This window comes from Bos indicus, chromosome X, assembly GCF_029378745.1.
Source record: "Bos indicus isolate NIAB-ARS_2022 breed Sahiwal x Tharparkar chromosome X, NIAB-ARS_B.indTharparkar_mat_pri_1.0, whole genome shotgun sequence".
Classification (NCBI taxonomy): Eukaryota; Metazoa; Chordata; class Mammalia; order Artiodactyla; family Bovidae; genus Bos; species Bos indicus.
Window position 1 is genome coordinate 115204788 of NC_091789.1, and position 21034 is coordinate 115225821.

General features: G+C 37.4%; 1 protein-coding gene across 3 annotated transcripts in view; it reads right to left on the bottom strand.

The window, feature by feature from the left end:
• Positions 1 to 20796, bottom strand: part of CFAP47 (cilia and flagella associated protein 47) — a 562308-nt gene extending 541512 nt beyond the window's left edge. For all 3 annotated transcript variants that reach the window (XM_070784977.1, XM_070784976.1, XM_070784975.1), the window contains exons 1-7: positions 20547 to 20796; positions 15353 to 15504; positions 12150 to 12265; positions 5861 to 5999; positions 3452 to 3680; positions 2865 to 3025; positions 567 to 688 (exon numbers count right to left, since the gene is read on the bottom strand). In XM_070784977.1, the coding sequence (XP_070641078.1) occupies positions 567 to 688; positions 2865 to 3025; positions 3452 to 3680; positions 5861 to 5999; positions 12150 to 12265; positions 15353 to 15504; positions 20547 to 20741 (1114 nt within the window). In that variant the 5' untranslated portion in view covers positions 20742 to 20796. The remainder of the gene's footprint in view (positions 1 to 566; positions 689 to 2864; positions 3026 to 3451; positions 3681 to 5860; positions 6000 to 12149; positions 12266 to 15352; positions 15505 to 20546) is intronic.
• Positions 20797 to 21034: the final 238 nt, after the last annotated feature.

Genomic DNA, 21034 nt, shown 5'->3' on the forward strand with positions numbered 1-21034 from the left:
ATTCCATTTTACTCACTGCAACTCATCCAACATTACCTGAAATGTACAGAGTTCACTGCATTTTTACATGTGACCTACAAAGCACATGCACTTATGAATATCCTATAACAAGATACTGCATCCTTTTATTGATACTAGAACTCTAGGCCTTATTCTTTGACTGTTACTTTATGTAGATTCTAAGAGAGCTAAAGGCTTGCTAAAAATGAAATAGATCGTTTGTTCCTATATTAATCTCTAAGAGAAAATCTAGGCTTACGAAGAAAAGAAACAAGGTTGTTTTTTGTTTTTATTTTATTTCTTTAACTCTACATCACCATGTTTATCTACTGTCATCTGAAAATAATTAAGTCATTTAACTTTTAAATTGGAAAATTATTATATAAATGATTCTGAGGATGACTTTTCTCAATGTTTCACAGAAGACATGTTAAGGTCTCTCGAATGTTTTCATTCTAATCAATAATTATACATTTCATTAAATTGCCTCTACATATATTGCTGTCCAAACTTTTAAAGAATTTAAACAGCTATATATTTGATGATTATGTTCATTTCACACTTACTTTTGATGATTTGATTATCATCTCTCAAAAACCCATCTTTACTTGCTACAGACTCAAATCTCAAAAAAACAGCATAGTCTTGCCTATGTGAAGGATCATTCTTTTGAACATCAATGATTAGCCTGTGAAAAAATTACAATCAATTATTTCTAAAGCAAAGATGACACATTTTATTAATCTCTCAAAAGGGAATATCAACCCAATACCTAAATCTACACAGATGGAATTCAGCAATAAAAAGATAAGTGTGATCCATTTTCCAAAATTACCTCACAAGATACTGAGACTTGCAAAAGAAGCTCACACTCATATATGTGAAGTCAAAAACACTGAGTTCATGATGATATTTGCAAGATAAGTGGGATTCAAATATACTAAATTGTCAAACTCTTGCCACTTTTTGTGTAAAGGATTTTCTTTCCAGGCAAACTTCATTGCTAACTAAGATCTCTGTTCAAGTCTCTATAGTGGTCCTCCCTACAACCCGGGTGTAATTGCAAATCTCTGGTACATATCTGTGTCCTCCCATGAACTAAGCATATATTTCTAGCCACATTCTTGTTAGAGGAGAAAAGGCAATTTGGAGAACAGGATTTGGTAACAGCCAAATATTGGCAGAGGAGAAAAGCAAAGGAAAGATGAGAAGAAAGGAAGTAGGACCAGAGACACAGATGGGTTATGTCACAGGCTTGTGCCCTGACACAAGCCTTACCTGCTGCTTCTGCTGCTGCTAAGTTGCTTCAGTCATGTTCGACTCTCTGCGACCCCATAGACAGCAGCCCACCAGGCTACCCCATCCCTGGGATTCTCCAGGCAAGACCACTGGAGTGGGTTCCCATTTCCTTCTCCAATGCATGAAAGTGAAAAGTGAAAGTGAAGTCGCTCAGTCGTGTCCGACTCCTCGCAACCCCATGGACTGCAGCCCAACAGGCTCCTCCATCCATGGGATTTTCCAGGCAAGAGTACTGGAGTGGGTTGCCATTGCCTTCTCCATTGCCTTACCTAGAGCTCAGCTTTTTAGCACTGGATACTCATATATATACACAGAAGGTTGATGTGAAATATTACATAGGAATTCAAATAGCATATTGAGAACACCTTTAAGACTACAAATCATATTTATTTCTCAGTTCATGCTAGACTTTCAAATAAAATGAACATATTGCCATGAAAAGAACATTTAGAATTTCAAAGATTGTGTATTAAACAGAATCTTACAGATTCACCAAAGAAATTTCCTGCATGAAGGGATGATTAATAAGGCAATTATAGATTGTACAAATAGAACAACTACTTGATTTATTACTCTCCTTAAATTAAACCACAACTCAGTCTTCATCAGACAATTGGTATCACCAAGTGACCCGGTTGTCACAGAGAGAAATACATTAAACATTGCCTTCTTACAAAGGTCAACATACTGACAACTGGATCAGTTATTGTCATACACTACAATCTCTCAAGTGTACCTGCAATTGCTACTGTATATTTAAAACAGCATTGTCAATTATATTTTTCAAACTAAATAACCAAACCAAGCACAGGGAAAACTACACATTGGCAAAAGTCCTAAACATTTGTATGAATTTTTGCAACCAAGTGTGGTTGATCCCAGCAGCTACGAAAGGCTTAATATTTCTGATATTCAGTCTAAGTATTTGGCCCTGGCAGGAGCACTGCATCCTCTCTGAAGGCATCTACAACAAACTCCATGCTCCTAGCCACTGCGTGACTATTTCTGGAAGGACAGTAAGGTCTTGGTAGAACAGACTGGTCTGTGGGCACAATTCAAAGCAACCCCAAACTTTCACCATCTCATTTCCACAAGGTCTGGAGAGATTTTTAATTTAAACTAAAGTGTTTACTTTGGCCACCTCATGAGAAGAGTTGACTCAGTGGAAAAGACCCTGATGCTGGGAGGGATTGGGGGCAGGAGGAGGAGGGGACGACAGAGAATGAGATGGCTGGATGGTATCACTGACTCGATGGACATGAGTTTGGGTGAACTCTGGGAGTTGGTGATGGACAGGGAGGCCTGGTGTGCTGCAATTCATGGGGTCGCAAAGAGTCAGATACGACTGAGCGACTGAACTGAATTGAACTGAGCTGAAGGTGTTTACAAACATTTTTAAATATTGGAAATAATGTTAACCATGTTAGAAATATTTAGAACCATAGTAAGAAAAATCCAATTTGTGCCTTCTGCCAAGTTTTACTATTAAAATCAATCTGATGAATGTACCATTAATATACTTTCCATTGATCAATAACACCATAATGAAATTAATTTTTGCTTACTTTGGGCTGAAACAAAATGAAATTAAACTCTTTTGATAAGGTAGTAACCTCCCTTCATTAGGAACACAGGAGATAATTGTGGTAATATCTATGCTCTTTATTTTCCTTAAGTAGGTGAGATTATTTAAAGCAACATCTGTTCTTTGTTTAATATTTGTACCCTGTAATATAAAATCAGAAATAAAAGAATATTAAGGCAAATATACAAAAAGTATTTTAAAATGTGGTCATAAAATAATTATTGAAATTCCAGAGGCTAGATATAGAGAATATGTATGTCTTTAAAGAAACATGTGTAAATTTGATCAAGGCACCTCATAAAACTTAAAGAACTATTGAAAAATTGATGAGAACATAAACCCCCACAATTAGCCACTAAGATATATTAATACCTGTCTATTACTATCAAGGTCAGGTTGATTTACTAAACTTTTTGAGGTCACCCTTGGAAACACATGAAATGAAATCATATCTTCACGTTAAAACATTTTTAGATTAATTAAGCAGCTTGTTGGTTATTAGTAAGTTCAAAACAATCTGTTTCAAAACATAATACCTGATCTTCCTCCGTTCCATTATTTACTTACCAATTCTTCTCCAACGGAATCATCTTGCATTATGGCTACCCAGTTTATAGGTTCTGGGCTATTATTGTACAGAAGTGCACGTTCAATCTTTGACGTTCCAAAGAAAACAGAACCAAAGCTAATGCATTCCAACTTTTTATCATTATTTATGTTTAATAATTCAATAATCTGCTCAACCACATGAGCTCTGATATTCAAGAATACGTCTGGACGATCTTGCAAACTCACTCTACAAGATAATGAATTATACATATATATTTTAATTAGAATTCTATACACTTTTTCTCCTAAATGTTTATATAAACAGAAATTTTATAAAATCACATTATAATTAAAATTCAAAGACCTAAAGGAAGTTCCTTTCACGTATGTGACAGAGACTGTCATGTCCTTCTGTCTGTCTGAACTTGCACAGTAGAATGGCATATGTGCAACCTAATTTATTGTCTCCGGGAAACAACAAAGATGGAAAATAACTGCATGAATTGACCTAAAAAAATTTATTGATATTTCCATATCACCAATTATTCTTTAAATACTAGAGTTATATAGAAGGATTTATATGGCCACCTCTAGTTCTAGAATTCTGAGATTCTTTTCTAATCATCCCATTTCCACAAGTCCACTCACCAACTTCATCTTCATCCTAATAACCCAATTCTCTATGAAGCAAAGTATCTTGGCAAAACTCCACTTATTTGCTGAAATGAATATCTCCCCTCATAAAACTTCATTTTTCAGACTAATCTGAATTTACTGTTGAAACTTCCTTTACCTTACATTTATCCCTCTCTGGCATAAACGCAATCCTTTTGAATCTTGCCCCATCAGATAGCACAAATCAATGACCAAAACACAGCCATCACCAAAGTCTTTAAATTACACTCTATCTCTGTTACACTGGGCATGGTTCATACCATGTCTTTACACATCTCCCCTCACTTAGCTTTCTTGACACCATACTTTCATGCTTTTCCTTCAACTTATTTAGACTCTACCTTCTTATTCTCATAAGACTTGAGTATTTTGTAAATTCCATGAATAATGCTGTTTCTCTCCTACTCTTTTATACTCTACTCTCTTTCTCAAAGTTATTTTTAACACTTCATGCTTCATCTACAATTTATGAACTAACAACTCTCAAAGCAATATACCTAGACCAAAAATTTTTATGGGACTCAATATAAGTAAATCTAATAGGCTCCAAAGGATTCTGCAAAGCAAATCAATTCCAACGTTACAACTGGAGTCAAGATCTTCTACCACAGACCTGAACCTCCTCTTACTTTGTCTTTCTATAACCAGTTACTAAATCTAGTCAAACATACCTCCATAACATACCTCCATTCTGCACACTTCTCTCCATATTCCCAATCTGTATCTTAGCTGAGGCCTTCATTATTTCTCTTCTGCCTTACTATTATAGTTTCTAGTCAGGCTATCCACTCCACATCTGTACTCCTTGATTTTGTACACTGCTATTAATGTGAGCTTTCTAAAATGAAAACTAATTAGGACACCCCATCCTAAAACTTTCCTGAGATTCCACAGCCTTTACAATAAAATCTAAGTTTGTATCAGGGCTCACGACTGTTTCTCAAACATTTTTTTTGAGCTGTAGCTTTCAGTGAGAAATGTATTGTACACTGCAATGCAAAATACATACACACACAGACACACATACACATGAAACAAGTTTTACAAAATGCCATTTGAATTTAGTATGTGAGATGCATTCTGATGTTTTCTATATCATTGTTTTAATACTAGTGGTGACTCACTATACTGACTGCATATCCTGCTAATGAACTGAGAAGTATAGCCAAAAAAAAAAAAAAAAAGCTTTCCTATAAGGTACTTAACTGGACCCTGTACCATTCTGTTTTTCTGGTTTCATCACTCCTCACCTCCATCTCTTTGCCTCAGATCTCAAGATGTGTAACACTGTCTATTAACCTCTAGAAAGTCATCTTCTACCTGCTCTGCCTGAAATCATTCCTCTAACCTTCTCCCATCACCAATATCCACCTCTCCTACACACAAACACACAAACACGCACACACACACTCAGCCCAAATCACACCACTGCTCTTTGCTGGCCAATTTCTACTCAACAACAGGTGTTTCATTCAACTACTACCTCCTTAGTGGAGCTCTTTCTTGATCCATTCCCTCACCCCCACAAAATTCAAACTAGGAGCTCCTACTAGGTGTACCCATATGCCATTCTCCAGTTCTTCCCATTTTCTCAGTCTCTAGTACTTGGCAAACAGCAGATACTCAATGAATGAATGCTGACTCAAAGTCAAAGAAGCTAACATACATTCAAAGACAACAGGCATATATGAAAAGAGAAACAGGAAACTATCAAGCACTACACTAGAATTAAGAACCATAGTATATACTCACTTTGCCAATTCGTTTACAACTATGGGCTGGTCTGCACAGAAATCCACTTTAATAACCACTGATGACTTGGGCTGCACAACACCACTGGTTGGAAAAATGACAATGGATAGTTGGCCCTGGTATTCTGTTTTAAAGATACCTAAGGAGAATGAGAGCAGATGGTTTACATTTGGATCCTTATGATGTTAACATTCACTCACTTAGTAGGGGACAGACACACATTACAGAGTATATGGTCTACTGTGGACCAAGAATCACAGCTTTGATTGTAAGTTCAGTCTCCAGGGTCATCCAATAAATTTCAGTCTACTGTTAAGACTCAACCCTCACCAATAGCTAAAATATACTGTCTGCTTACTTTGCTCAGACACTCATGCTAAGAGCTATGCATATGTTATTCTGCTTAGTCCTCAAAATGAAATCAGTGATACAGGCTCAAGCATTACCTCCATTTTATAAATAAGGAAATAGATACTTAGATAGGTCAAGTCACTTGTCCAAAAATACACAATTATTATGACAGATTAGATGATCAACTCCAATTCTTCAATCTTCTCTGCATGCTTAATGTCACACTCCCATGGATTAAGTATGTTTTCCTACCCCTTGACTGGGCCTGATCATGTGATTCACTTTGGCCAATAGCATGGAGCTAGAAGTGACAAGACAGCTCCAACCCCAGATGTTCTCCTGCTCTCTTACCATTCAAAGTGTTTCTTTTGAGAAACTGCTGTCCCTTTGGCCTATGCCCCATAAGGAGCAAGTGTGGAGCAGAGAGAGCCACCCAACTGACTCCCAGACCTGCAGTTAGTAACAGATCAGCCTGGCTGCCTCAACCTGAAGCAGAGTCACCCAGTTTAGTCAAGTTCCTGCTAATGTGCACAAAAGCATTAGTCCAACTCTTTGCAACCCCATGGCCTGTAGACTGCCAGGGTCCTCTGTCCATGTAGTTCTCCAGGAAAGAATATTGCTTTTTTAAGCTACAGAATTATGGCATGGCTCCTTCCACATCAATAGTTGACTACTACAGCTAATAACTAATAGAGCTGGGATTTTCACCTGGATGTTTCTGACCACAGGGCTTATACTTATAGCCACCACTACCACTCATTATGTAGTTAATGTAGTTCACAGAGGAAAAGGGTGAAAGGAATGAATTTCTAGAATAAAAAAGCATATGAGAAGGAGGGCACAAATATTTCTTATTCTGAAAGCAGAAATGGTCCACAGTTTATGGTAATGTCGGGTGCCTATATTAGAGCATGCAGTCTATATCAGATACCATCTCCTTTTCATCTCTGTAGTCCTGGCACACCACATAGTGCCTAACACCAAGCACTGCTCAAAATGTCCAACAAATGGGAAGCAGCCAGTCATGAGTTTCTTTGATATCACTATACAATATTAACACAAATGAGCATTCTGCCCACATAAACAACTTTGAAGATCTCTAACTTAGCAGTTTTACATCACATTTGATGACATTTTCCAAAATTATTCATTTAACTTAGGATAATGAAAATATTAGCATAATAAAAGTACTGAAAATATAAAAAAATAATAAAACTTTAAGTCCAGAAATGACCTGATGAAAAAAGGTAAACAAACTCACAGTAACAAAATGTGTTAATCCAATAATTTTTAGATACATGGTAAGGACATAAATATTTACTTCTTCTATCATAATATAAAGCAAAAATCTGTAAAATTATATCCATTACAAATAAACAAGTATCATTGACTCAGTTCTCCAAGAAAATAAAACTATATAAGTTCAGTTAAGGCTGAGTCTAAAGTCAATGGTCCAAAAGCTTATCCAGGAACAACCCCTAACAAAAGAACATTGTTGAATCTTTTAAATATATTAAAATAGTGAGTACACAAACACAACTGCATCTTATTTAACTTTAGTGCCATCAGTAATAATGAAATATTTGACTGTTTTATTTTTTAATGTTAACAACAGGAGCAAGGACATCATCCTAGGAGAAGGATGTCATTGAAGCAAAGATGTTACAGACAGAATTTTTGTCATCAAATTTTCATTTTTTTAAAGATATGAAATTGGCCAATGTGTGGAGAATGAACTACAAGCAGATAAGAGACTTCAGAGAAATAATTTAGGTTGATATTATAAGGCAAAAAAAGATGATGACCTGTTGTAAAAAAAAAAAAAGTGACAATGGGACAAAGAAAAATAGGATTACTGACATAAGGATGTGGATAGACATGATTTAATAATTGACTCAGTAAGGGGGTAGAGGGTGAAAAGGAGGTAGATGTCAAGGATTTTGCCAAATTTTTGACTTGGCCATCTACATGGTGGTGACATTCAATGAAAAACAGAAACAGAGAACTTTGGGGGAGAAGTTGAGTAGTTTAATTTTAGACATGTTAAGTCTGAAAAACCTGAAATAAATGCAGTCTTGTATAGACATCACTTAAGTAAAAGGAATGGAAGTGATTGCCCAGGGAGAGCAGAGTGACTGAGAAAACATGAGGGTTCATGACAAATGCTAAGGAACACTCACTTCTAACGTACTGAGAAAAGGAACAGCGCTCCACAAGAGAATTAAGGAAGATGGAGAAAAAGAATAATCCTAACATCAACTGTATTTATTGAACATTTAATGTATGTCAGAGAGTGTGTTAAGCATTTTATTAATCATCACCACAATTATACAAGGAAGGTATTACGTTTATCCCTAACGTATAAGTGAGGCAATGAATATTCAGGAAGTATAAATTATTTGCCCAGGGCTTCCAAGCCAGTTAATACTGTAACCAAGATTTGGACTCTGGAAGACCTCACTCTGGGTCAAATCAATTAAATGAATGCTCACTGAATGCTTAGTATATGCCCAACACTGTGTCACACATGAAAAGTATGTTGAAATCTCATGGCATGGATTTCCAAGAAAACAAACAAACAAAAAGTACACTGAGAATAAGTAGTGGGTGCTTCTCTGGGTAAGAGAGGATTCTTAGGACCACTTCTGGGTCTGATTCAACTCAGCAAATTTCCTGCTTTAGAGATGATGCTAGGCTTTTCTAGATAGTGATGTAGAGAGATGATGCTGATGATCAGGGGAAGAGAGGCAGCAGGCATTAAGAGCAAGAGAAAGGTCATATATTTGTGGTAAAATAAACCAAGGTAGCCGGTGAAATCCAGAAATGGTGTGTAAAGATCACTCTATGGACTTTTAAAACTATTCCACATAATAACATGGTAGTAGAAAAACTACCCAAAGATTCAAGAGGGGAAGAGGGAAATGACTGCAATTCAAAAAATGCTAAGATTTTTTTTCTATCTTCAATGATTAAAAACTAAGAAACAATAAAAACATAAACGAGGAAATGGAGTTTACCAAAGCACAAAACACTAATATTAGAAACATCTTAAAGACTAAACTATGTTTTTTCAAAGTTAAAAGATAAGCACTACTTGGTAAGTTAGGCAAACATTCTTACAAGAGGCAATACAACAAAATGTATTTGACAACATGCAGCTAAATCCATGGATAGTTACTCCATAGTAGATTATTAAAGAGAATGCAATGGCACCCCACTCCAGTACTCTTGCCTGGAAAATCCCATGGATGGAGGAGCATGGTGGGCTGCAGTCCATGGGGTCGTGAAGGGTCGGACATGACTGAGCGACTTCACTTTCACTTTTCACTTTCATGCATTGGAAAAGGAAATGGCAACCCACTCCAGTGTTCTTACCTGGAGAATCCCAGGGGCAGGGGAGCCTGGTGGGCTGCCATCTATGGGGCTGCACAGAGTCGGACATGACTAAAGCAACGCAGCAGCAGCAATAGATTATTAACATAAAACATCATGAAGTTGTTACATAGATAAACTCTAGTATCTATCTCAGTGAGAGTACCACAGAGAGAAAACACAGCTATATAAGTCATGAACTTGCCGAATGTGGCTTTTTGATGTTCTCTTAAGTATATATAAGGGCTTCGCTGGTGGTTCGAATGGTAAAGAATCTGCCTGCAATGTGGGACACCCAGGTTCAATCCCTGGGTCAGGAAGATCCTCTGGAGAAGGGAATGACAACCCACTCCAGTATTTTTACCTGAAGAATTCCATGGACAGAGGAGCCTGGCTGGCTACAGTCCAAGGGGTTGCAAAGAGCAGGACATGACTGAGCAACTAACACTTTCACTGAGTATTTGTAAACACTTAATCTTTGACTCTAAAACTATAAAATATTTGTCACATAAAATCCTTTTGGAAAGTTTTATTAAAATCATCTTTGGTTGCTGAATCTATTTTCTGCTTAAGTGTTTTTCTTCATGAAAATACATAATTCTCATGAATATTTATATATTGTGCTTATGGGTAATGAGGACTTTATGACACTTTATGGGCACTTGCTACTGTGAATATAAAACATACTATCAATTTTGATAAGGGTAGAAAAAAATATTCATCTCCAAAAATGAGGGACAAAGGCAGCAGAAAGAAAATGTGTTTCACTGATAACAATGTGTTTCAGTTTGTAAGGTAATGGCAATTAACACTTCATAATACTCAATTATAATTTACCAAGAATAGTATTAACTACAATACCATGCACACATACTAAAAGTTAATGTGAATTACTCTTCCTAAAATGTATGGACTCAGGTCCATATATGTACTTTTATTAAGTAAAGTAATATTAAATAGTCAATTAAAATTCAAACATATATTTTTTACTTATAGTTTTTATATGTAATAAATGTACAATTTGGTAAGATTTTAGAATAAAATCTAGAAGTTAGAATCAATTTAGAATCAATTTAAAATAAAGAGAGGATATGATCAAAGCATTAAAGAATTTGTAATGGACAACAGTTATGAAAAATTTTGGAAAGTAAAATAATACAAATAAAATTCTATCAATTACATATCACTGCTCCACAATCAGATCTAAAGGACTATTTAGACCAGAGTAACTCACCATAAGAGAGTTCATCCTTAACACTGGAGTCAGGCACAAATGAGCCTAATATTTCACAATCTCACAGAATTCAGAAATTCAATCATTTAAAAAACAAAGTATGGAAAGTGAAATAAGTAACACTCAGTGAGGAACAATTATCAGTTTTATCTGTTTATATCCCAGGAAGAAATCAGTAAAGTATCAGAGTTCCTTTGTCTTAATAATTTCCATTGTTCATTCAAGCAGCCCCAGAGAATGCCCTCACTTAGTATAAGACAGGTTTAGATATAAGACCTGTTTCATGTACCCAACAAGCAATCTCAAGAGAGAAATGTACTGCCTGTCTGGAGCTTGTCCTCATCTCAGCTTGAGAAAAATGTTAGTCTTATCTCAGATGCTGACCATTCAATCAAGAGAATGAAAGGATAAGTGATTGTATGCCTACTATATATCAATGACGAGTGTGTGGTCATGCAGACACAAGCACATGTGTGCACGCACGCACACACACACACACCCCTATGCCTTTACGCAAACTGTTAGGTCACAGTAAGAATCTCTAGAAATAACCTCATGGAGAAGAGAGAAGCACTTTTTCTTTCAACAAAATGTTAGTAAGAGCCTGCTAGGGATCAGTATGTGAATTCAAAGTTGAATATGATAGAGAAAAAGAACAAATCTTTCCTGAGTACCTGTGATAAGTCAAGTGCCATATTACAGCCTTTGGTACATACATAATTAACCACAGTATATTTTATTAGTCAGTTTATAAATGAGGAATCTTAAGTTCAATGTTCTTAAAGATACTCATCCCAGATCACACAGCTTGGAAGGCACTGGGCCCTGATTCTATTTCTGGAAAGCTCTAAGGACTGTGTCACTTCTATGATACCACTCTATGTCTATACTCAAGGAGGTCATCAGTCATCTGAGTCAAGTTATATTGATAAGAATCATAAGGATGTAGATTCATCTTTCCTGATATTGCCTATCAGTTTCTAAAATAGTAATCCTACTTAAGGACCTTCAGTTTTGAGCTTTTCCAAATGACAGACCTAATTTTTGAGGAGCAGGGTAAATCATAGAATACATTAATTGCACAAGAAAGATTGAAGGCAGGAGGAGAAGGGGACGACAAAGCATGAGATGGTTGGATGGCATCACCAACTCAATGGACACGGGTTTGAGCAAACTCCAGGAGATAGTGGACAGAGAAGCCTGGCGTGCTGCAGTCCATGGGGTCACAAAGAGTCGGACATCACTGAGTGAGAGAACAACAACAATATATTTCAAAAATTATCAATTTTCTTCCAAAAGTGTAAGTTAATTTATAGAATAGAAAGTATTTACCTGGCACACTGCCATGGTTAATGATATTAATCTCTTTACAATACACTTTACTACTGGCAACCAATGTCCCAAAATTAACTTCTGGCTCAATTTCCAATTGACATGATGGAATCAACCTAGAAGAGGAGAAAAGAGGACCATATGATGAATTTTAACAAATATAATCTCATGGTTAAATCCACAGGGACTTTTATCTTAACTCCTTAAAAGAGACTTCAGTTTCCTTACAGGTCTGCTGGTGGGACATTTGTCAGTAAACAAAATTGTGAAATGAAGATACAAAAAAAGATAATGAGAGACATTTTAAATTTAAAAATCAGATTTTGTGCATAAATACATGGAATACTCTCCCAAGTACTCACCTTGAAAGGTTACCCATGTATCTCAATTTTTTTTTGCAGCTCAAAACATACTTGGAACTCTGTCTTGAAATCTCCACCTAAACCATACATTATTTTGCCCACCCCCCTCAGAAGGGGAGGGGGCATACATACACCATATGTTCTTTTGCCCCCTCTTTCAAAAGGGTACCAGTTATCTTAACAAAGTAAGTCGTTTGGATGATGCCATATCTGATGAAATAAAAGAAGGTGGGATACTATAAAATATAACTTGGAGACTAAGAAAAGGTGTAACAACAAAAGGATACAATTGATTTTTTATGTGCATATCTGTAGCACATGTTTTCATAAGCATTTAAAAAATCCATTCTAATCCTATATACATGTCTCATAAGGATATATATACACATATATGTTTTTAATCTGGATACTAGTTTAGTTTATAAGGCATCATTAAAAATATTATGCTGTTCAATATTAACAAATTTTCTGAAAAATAGGTAAATACTATGGCTCCTATGTTACAGATGAAAAACAAAAGACTTAAAAAGCCTAAATTATTTATCCAAGGAATTATCTAGATATAACATTGAGGAACTTAACCTTGAATCCATTTTGTTAGATTTCATGTACATTACCTTAGAAACCTAACAATGATGACAACAACATCAATAATAAATGTAGTAATAACAGATCTTTACTGAATCTTTAGGTTATATGCCAGACACATGAATTAATTCACTCCACTTAGGATACAACCTCCAAGATATTAATATATACATGCATGCATACAATCATATATACATACAAACATACCAAAATTCACAAATAAAAATACATGAAGAAAACATTCACAAATACTGTGTTACTCATTGATGGTCTGGGCCTTCTTTCTGGGATCTGTGTTTATACATGTTTTTGTATTATTGGATAGGTACAAACACTCCAGAAATCAGCTAGGACTGTCCTGTTTATGCTGCATATTCTAAGAAACACCCATGTTCTTCTCATAAAGAGACTGTAATTTTGTGACAGAAAAAGATCAATGACCTTGTACATCTCTTTACAATATACTTATATGTATATACATAATTGTGTTAATAAAGAGTTTATAAGATCTAAAAGAATAATAATGCAAACAATATAAAATGAAAAGCTAAACATTTTTTCAAGCTTTTTCTCTAGCTAGGTGTGAAAAAGAATCTTAATAATTTCTTGAAAATCTTTCACACATACACATACATATAAATGTACATACATGCATACACATATCCATGGTTTAAGGAGTAAGGGTGTGCTAATATGGTAATATTTAATAGTTTCTCTGGCTTTCCTACTGGTTTGTCTTCCTCTTGTATAAAAAAAATTCTCTGGCCCATATGAACCGCAACATGTCAAGACATTTGACCTCTAAGGATGAAAAGAATCAAGCCACCTATCAGGAGAAGTGCCTCTTGACTCCAAATGCTCTCTACAAAATGAGTTACCAGTTGAACCCTATCTAAGGGTCACCCTTGAAGGAAATTCTGGAGAAGGGAATGAATGACCAACACACTAATATCAAGTACCAGTTATCTCCAAACTTGGAAATGCTCTCAAAGCTAAATAAATACCTTCCAATGGTGCAAAGGAATAGCTCATTCCTTGCCTAAAATGTGTCAACTGTTTGATTCCTATGCAAAATGGGATGCTGTGCTAAAGCAGAATTTCTCAACATGGAGAACCCAAATAATTGGACATCTAAATTTAGTTCATGAAAGTGAAAAAAAAAAAAAAAAAAACAAGGGAAACTATTAAAAGGTTTATATCTAATACTAATATTAATATTTCAATATCAATTCTGCTAGTGATGGGCAAATAGAAACAAAGAAAATACCTATAGAATCATATTTTGCTGTAAAAAGAAGAATTGTGCATGTATATATATATTAAAAATACCTAAAAATTCTATAATAGCTTTAACAGGTAATTTTATAATGAACAGAACTATACTTTTTTCAATGTAAAATGAAAAGCACAATGTCTTGGTCAAATAAATTAATTGTATTAAAGTTAATCTCCAAATCAGTTATTTAATTCTATATTATATTCATTATACTAATCCATATTCTTTAGCCAATCTCAGAAGAGCACCATTTTTATTTTCTTGAAGCCAAACGTCTGCATTATTTAAAATTCTGTGAAGCAAATACAGCAATAATTTAAAATTATATTAAAATGTGACTGCTAAGTCACTTCAGTCGTGTCCGACTCTGTGCGACCCCATAGATGGCAGCCCACCAGGCTCCCCCGTCCCTGGGATTCTCCAGGCAAGAACACTGGAGTGGGTTGCCATTTCCTTCTCCAATGCATGAAAGTGAAAAGTGAAAGTGAAGTCGCTTGGTCGTGTCCAACTCTTTGCGACCCCATGGACTGCAGCCCACCAGGCTCCTCCGTCCATGGGATTTCCCAGGCAAGAGTACTACTTCACTGGAAAGCTGGGGAAGATAGTCAGACAGATTTTGTTGGAGTGAGAATGAAAAGTATGATTGTGGAGACAGTAAAAATAGCATTTTAAAAATAAATCTTTCATCAAAAGGTACAGAAAATATGGCAGAAATAAAATAGGATGTGAATTCAAGGGAAATAAAAGAATACAAGCAATTGTTGAATATTTCTAAGTGATTTTAATAAAAAACAGAAAACTAGTCTTTCATATGTTTTGAAGACTACAATTTGCTAAAAAATTTGTTCTTGAAGTTCAGTTTAAGGATACTATAGATACAAAAAGCCCTACTAGAGAAAATAGAAAATATTACTATGACTCTTATTTTCATCTGAAAGATGCTCAAAATGTTAGCCTCAATTATGAACAATACATACCCAATTAGAGGGACCTCTATTGTTTTATTTCCTATTGAAATAAGAAGTTGATCACACATGTCTTCATTCTTATCAGGATGATACTCCACCATAGCTGTTGTCTGAAGGCCAGAAGCAAGTGATTTATCCAGATTGGTCAAAATCAGTTTGAACTTCAGTGGAAGAAAAAATAATAATAATTACACATCTTAACTCCTAATAAGAAAATAATATGAGCAACTGTAGTAAGGAGTGCACATTATTTCAAGAGATATATAAGATACAGGCAATATTTCTGCCCTAATGATTCTATATGCTTCAGATACACTTTTAATGGTAAATGAACTGAAACTGAAAATGCAGTCAGTCGAGAAATATGTAAGTGTTCAAGGGCTCCTTTAGAAGTATGAGGTACTAAAAAACAGGAAAAAAAAAAAAGGGAAGAGAGCTGTGCCGAGTCACTCAGTCATCTCTGACTCTTTGCAACCCCACACACTGTAGCCTGCCAGGCTCCTCTGTTCATGGGGATTCTCAAGGCAAGAATACTGGAGTGGTTTGCCATGCCCCCCTCCAGGGTATCTTTGCAACCCAGGGATCGAACCCAGGTCTCCCACATTGCAGGCAGATTCTTTACCGTCTGAGCCACTCAATATACACCTTTAGAAGTATGAGGTTCTAGGAAAAGGGAATACTAATCTAATAAAAGTATCATTCAATCTAAATACATATATAACATACATGTACAAGCACACATGCATTCATAAATACATATAGTATTTTATATACTTTTTGCATGAGGACTTGGACTTCAGAACGTGGAGGAAATACAAAAAGGAATAGACCAAGGAAAAAGAACTTTTGTTACTTTTGTTCTTGAAAAACATTTGCTAGACTCCAGGAAGACCTGAAGAGGGAAAGAGAAGAACTTCTATGTATTAAGTACTTCTGGTAGGTCAAGCATTCGACAACTATTAGCTCACTTAATATACTTCTACAGCCCTGTAAGGCTGATATTAAGGCTCCCAGTGTACAGATGAGAAACTAGGGCCTGTAGGTTCAAGAGTGTCAGTGAGGACTTAAAACATACATCTATCTGACTCTAAAACTTAAGCTCTTTCCCCACAACTAGAAACTCCTGAATATATAATCTCTTAAAAGAAGCATATTATATATCCTTTGAAAATTACATAATGTTTAAGCCAGGGACTAATCAGGTGTCATATGCGTGGTGCAGACCAAAGTATCATGAAAATCCAAGAGAAAACATGATAACTGTGGGCTAGGAATGAGCACATTCAATGCAGGTTTAGAGGATGGATGTATAGGGTAGAGAAGAAGCAAGAAAGATGCTCCCTATGGAGGCAGGAATATCTTAGGCACATGCAGAGAAAAGAATAAGCAAAATAATCTTTCAGCAGGGAGCTAATAAGCTAGTCTAGCTGGGCAAAGAGCTTCAATGAGTAACAGTGGAGGTCAAGTTGAAATTAACTATTCAGGGCTTTTAATGCCAGACTGAGTACAAGCAGTGCTTTCCAGCAATGAGGGTAATAAGAGTACTGGAAAGATGTGTTGATACAATTGGTTTGAAAGTGTCATCCTTCCAGCAAACAATAACTCTGAGACCTCATAAATACCACAGCCCAACTTTCAACCCTCATCAATTACTTAAAAAAACAAGGGATAAGTATAGGCCTTTGGGTGCCGAAAGTCCACATAGCAGGTTTGATCATTTTCCTTTATAAAAGAAGGACAAGGAGTGCTTCAGCAGCACATACCCAAACTACAAGTTTCTAAGCACTCTGGGTGGTCTGCAAAGGTGTCAAAGGCACCAAATCTACTCTTAGGAACTTATCATGTGACCACTGAGGTGAAAGTAACACTTAGCAGACACAAGTAACTCTAATGAATGTCTGTATATGCAATTAGTATCCAGTAGTCGTGTCCGACTCTTTGCAACACCATGAATCGCAGCACGCCAGGCCTCCCTGTCTATCACCAACTCCCGGAGTTCACTCAGACTCACTTCCATCGAGTGGGTGATGCCATCCAGCCATCTCATCCTCTGTCGTCCCCTTCTCCTCCTGCCCCCAATCCCTCCCAGCATCAGAGTCTTTTCCAATGAGTCAACTCTTCGCATGAAGTGGCCAAAGTACTGGAGTTTCAGCTTTACGATCATTCCTTCCAAAGAAATCCCAGGGCTGGTCTCCTTCAGAATGGACTGGTTGGATCTCCTTGCAGTCCAAGGGACTCTCAAGAGTCTTCTCCAACACCACAGTTCAAAAGCATCAATTCTTTGGTGCTCAGCTCTCTTCACAGTCCAACTCTCACATCCATATATGACCACTGGAAAAACCAATAGCCTTGACTAGACGGACCTTTGTTGGCAAAATAATGTCTCTGTTTTTCAATATGCTATCTAGGTTGGTCACAACTGAACTGAACTGAACTGAGGGGAGAAAGAGACATGACTGAAGCGACTTAGCGTGCATGCATGCATTGGAGAAGGAAATGGCAACCCACTCCAGTGTTCTTGCCTGGAGAATCCCAGGGACGGGGGAGCCTGGTGGGCTGCCATCTATGGGGTCACACAGAGTTAGACACGACTGAAGCGACATAGCAGCAGCAGCAGCAGTGGGGAGAAAGAATTTGGAGATAAGAGAAGATTTGTTTGAGAAAAATGAAAACTCACTTTTGACTCTCAGAGATGGACAGGATTTGGAAGGCGGTGATTCTTACAGGAGGGAATAAAAACATGGGTCAAAAGAAAAGGAAGTCTGAGCTAACATGGGTAAGAGGACAATGACAAGAAAGACTGGCCTGACAGAACCAGAGGCCACAAGAGTCAGCAGAACACTGAAGATAGGACTGGGTCTTAGTTTTCTAACAGCAACCCACAGTAGGTGGCATACATCACCGCATACGGCAAATAGTAGGTAATGTGGGACCTCAGAAAACAAACTGGAAAACAAGCACTGATGCATGTTAAGAGAATTGTTTCCTAAGTAACTACAATAGTGATGACGGCAATGCTCTTTACATAGCACCCTGTTTTTTGTTTCCTCCAAGACAGCTAATATATTTTTTACTAATCTATCCCTTCCTTAATTCCCTTTACACCTAGGAAGGTCCAGGAATACACATCATGATCTAGCAACAAATATAAGTTCACACTGATATCGAGCTCATGGCTTTCGCCTCTAACTAGTAAACCTGTCTGGCCATTCTCTTGCTAATGTCAAGACCTGTGTTCTAAATAAAAATCACACTAAAATAAAATATATTATTTTTCTTCTGACTGCACAAAAACCGCTCATACAAGTGTCTCCTGCTGCTGCTGCTAAGTCACTTCAATCGTGTCCGACTCTGGTGACCCCCATAGACATCCATGAAATAGTGTTTGCCCACATCTGGGATTTACTGCCAACTTGACTTTTAAAAGAAAATATATTCAGATGAACATTCAATTGTTTAATAAATATGTAGTGAATTAGTGAAATAATAAATGATTTCTCTAATTTTACAGTGTTTGTAGCAATCAGGTACTTCCTGATTTAAAGGGTTAGGCTCTGCATGATTTTATTACAAAATAAACACATTACTACTGTCAAAACATGTAAATACAAAAATCCATAAAGAATGATTCCATTTATATGAAACTCAAGAACTGACTATTAATCTGGTTCATTACAAGTCAGTATAGTGGTCACCTACCTCCATGGGGTGATTACTCCAGGTACTACAGAGAAACTTCTGTAGTATTGGAAATATTCTATGATTTGATCTAAGTGGTAGCTACATGGAGATGCTATGCTATGCTAAGTCGCTTCAGTGGTGTCCGACTCTGTGCGACCCCATACACGGCAGCCCACCAGGCTCCGCCGTCCCTGGGATTCTCCAGGCAAGAATACTGGAGTGGGTTGCCATTTCCTTCTCCAATGCATGAAAGTGAAAAGTGAAAGTGAAGTTGCTCAGTCGTGTCCGACTCTTAGCAACCCCATGGACTGCAGCCTACCAGGCTCCTCTGTCCATGGATTTTCCAGGCAAGATTACTGGAGTGGGGTGTCATTGCCTTCTCCGACATGGAGATAAATGGAGATAAATGCATATAAAAATTCATCAAGCTTTACTTTCAGTTTCTGTGCACTTTAGGTAAATAGTACATCAGTTTTTTAAGTGTAAAAAGTAGAGCATAAGACTGGCCTGACTGAACCATAGGCCACACGGGTCAACAAAACACTGAAGACAAGACTGTGTATTCATTTTCTAACAGCAACCCACAGTAGTTAGAAACATATGTAATTTTAAGTGAACCTTTCCATATCTGCATATAGAAGTCCAGCTGCATTCAGTATCATTATTAGGACTATTTCAGGAGAAAATGCAGTTATGCATCACTTACATATCAAAAATTATCTTCACCTGTCCTATATCAAGTCTCCCTGAGAACATGTGATCATAATAAATTAATATCCATTTATTCACACACATAGTCTAAAATAACAGTGACAGAGATGAAGTTCTGTCAATTTTTAAATCAAAAGAAAGGTGAAAAGATAGGGATAGCCTCTTAGAACATTAATTTTGCTGATTATTCAACTTGTACTAACTCCCTCATTAGTTTTGTTTTGTTTTGTTTTTGGTCGCTGCCATCTCACCAGGGATCAAACCTGTGACCCCTGCAGTAGAAGCATGGAGTCTTAACTACTGGACCACCAGGGAAGTCCCCTCCCTCATTAATTTCTAAGTTTTTTGAGGGCAGAACTATCTCCATTTTACATGCTACTTTCTATTTTGTAGCAGTTGCTAAACAAAAGTTTGTTACAGTATGAAATAATAAACCTTCCTGCTATCCTACAGTAGCTGGAGTAATCAGGCACTTTATGACCCAAAGGGGAGTTAATAGAGAATAAGTTGTCATAATTCTACAACATTATAAAGCATAGATTCTTGGCTGTTAAAGAGGAGAGACGCATAAAATCCTCTTCCCTGTTTTCCCCAAACTCCAAATGAAGGAACTGGGAGATTCCAGATCGACTTTTCTCCCCTGTCTCCCAGCCCCAAACAAAAAGGGCGGGGGGGGGGGGGTGGCGGGGGGAGAAACAAACAAACAAAAAGGCCAGCCCACCAAATCACCGCTTCACAGGAAGCTCAATCCTGCCCGCACCCTCCCCAGGCCCTCCTGAGGCCCTGCTCTGAACTCCCCTGGGTGTGTTACCTGTGGCTTGACAGGCTCCTGAAAATGGATTTTCTGGCTGCTTCGGCCGAGATTTTGTACGGTAAGTGGGAGGCGGTAGACCCTCCCTGCCACCGCGTTCCGAAATTTCATTTCCGACGGGGTCACCCGCAGCTTCATGTCCTTCTTTGTGGTGTCCAAGTCCCGGGCCACGAGGGAGCTCCTCTCGGTCTCCATGGCCGTGCTCTATGTAGCCCGCAAACCTTCGCGGACTTGACCACCGACTAGCGTGGACGCCGTCGCTAGGCAACCGCCCGACGCCACGCGATCTCCTCCAGCCCAGCCGGCTTTGGCGCCGCCCAAGCTGCGCGAGTTGGCAACCTCACAGAGGCTGCAAGCTTCTGGTGAAAGTACCCAGTATCCCAGGTGTCATCAGAATAACTGTAAAACGTGCTTTGGTCACCCAAATCCCAGCCTGGCAGGATTTTAAGAGGCCACTGGCGGGGCGGGCATTTTCCTAGACCTCTCAA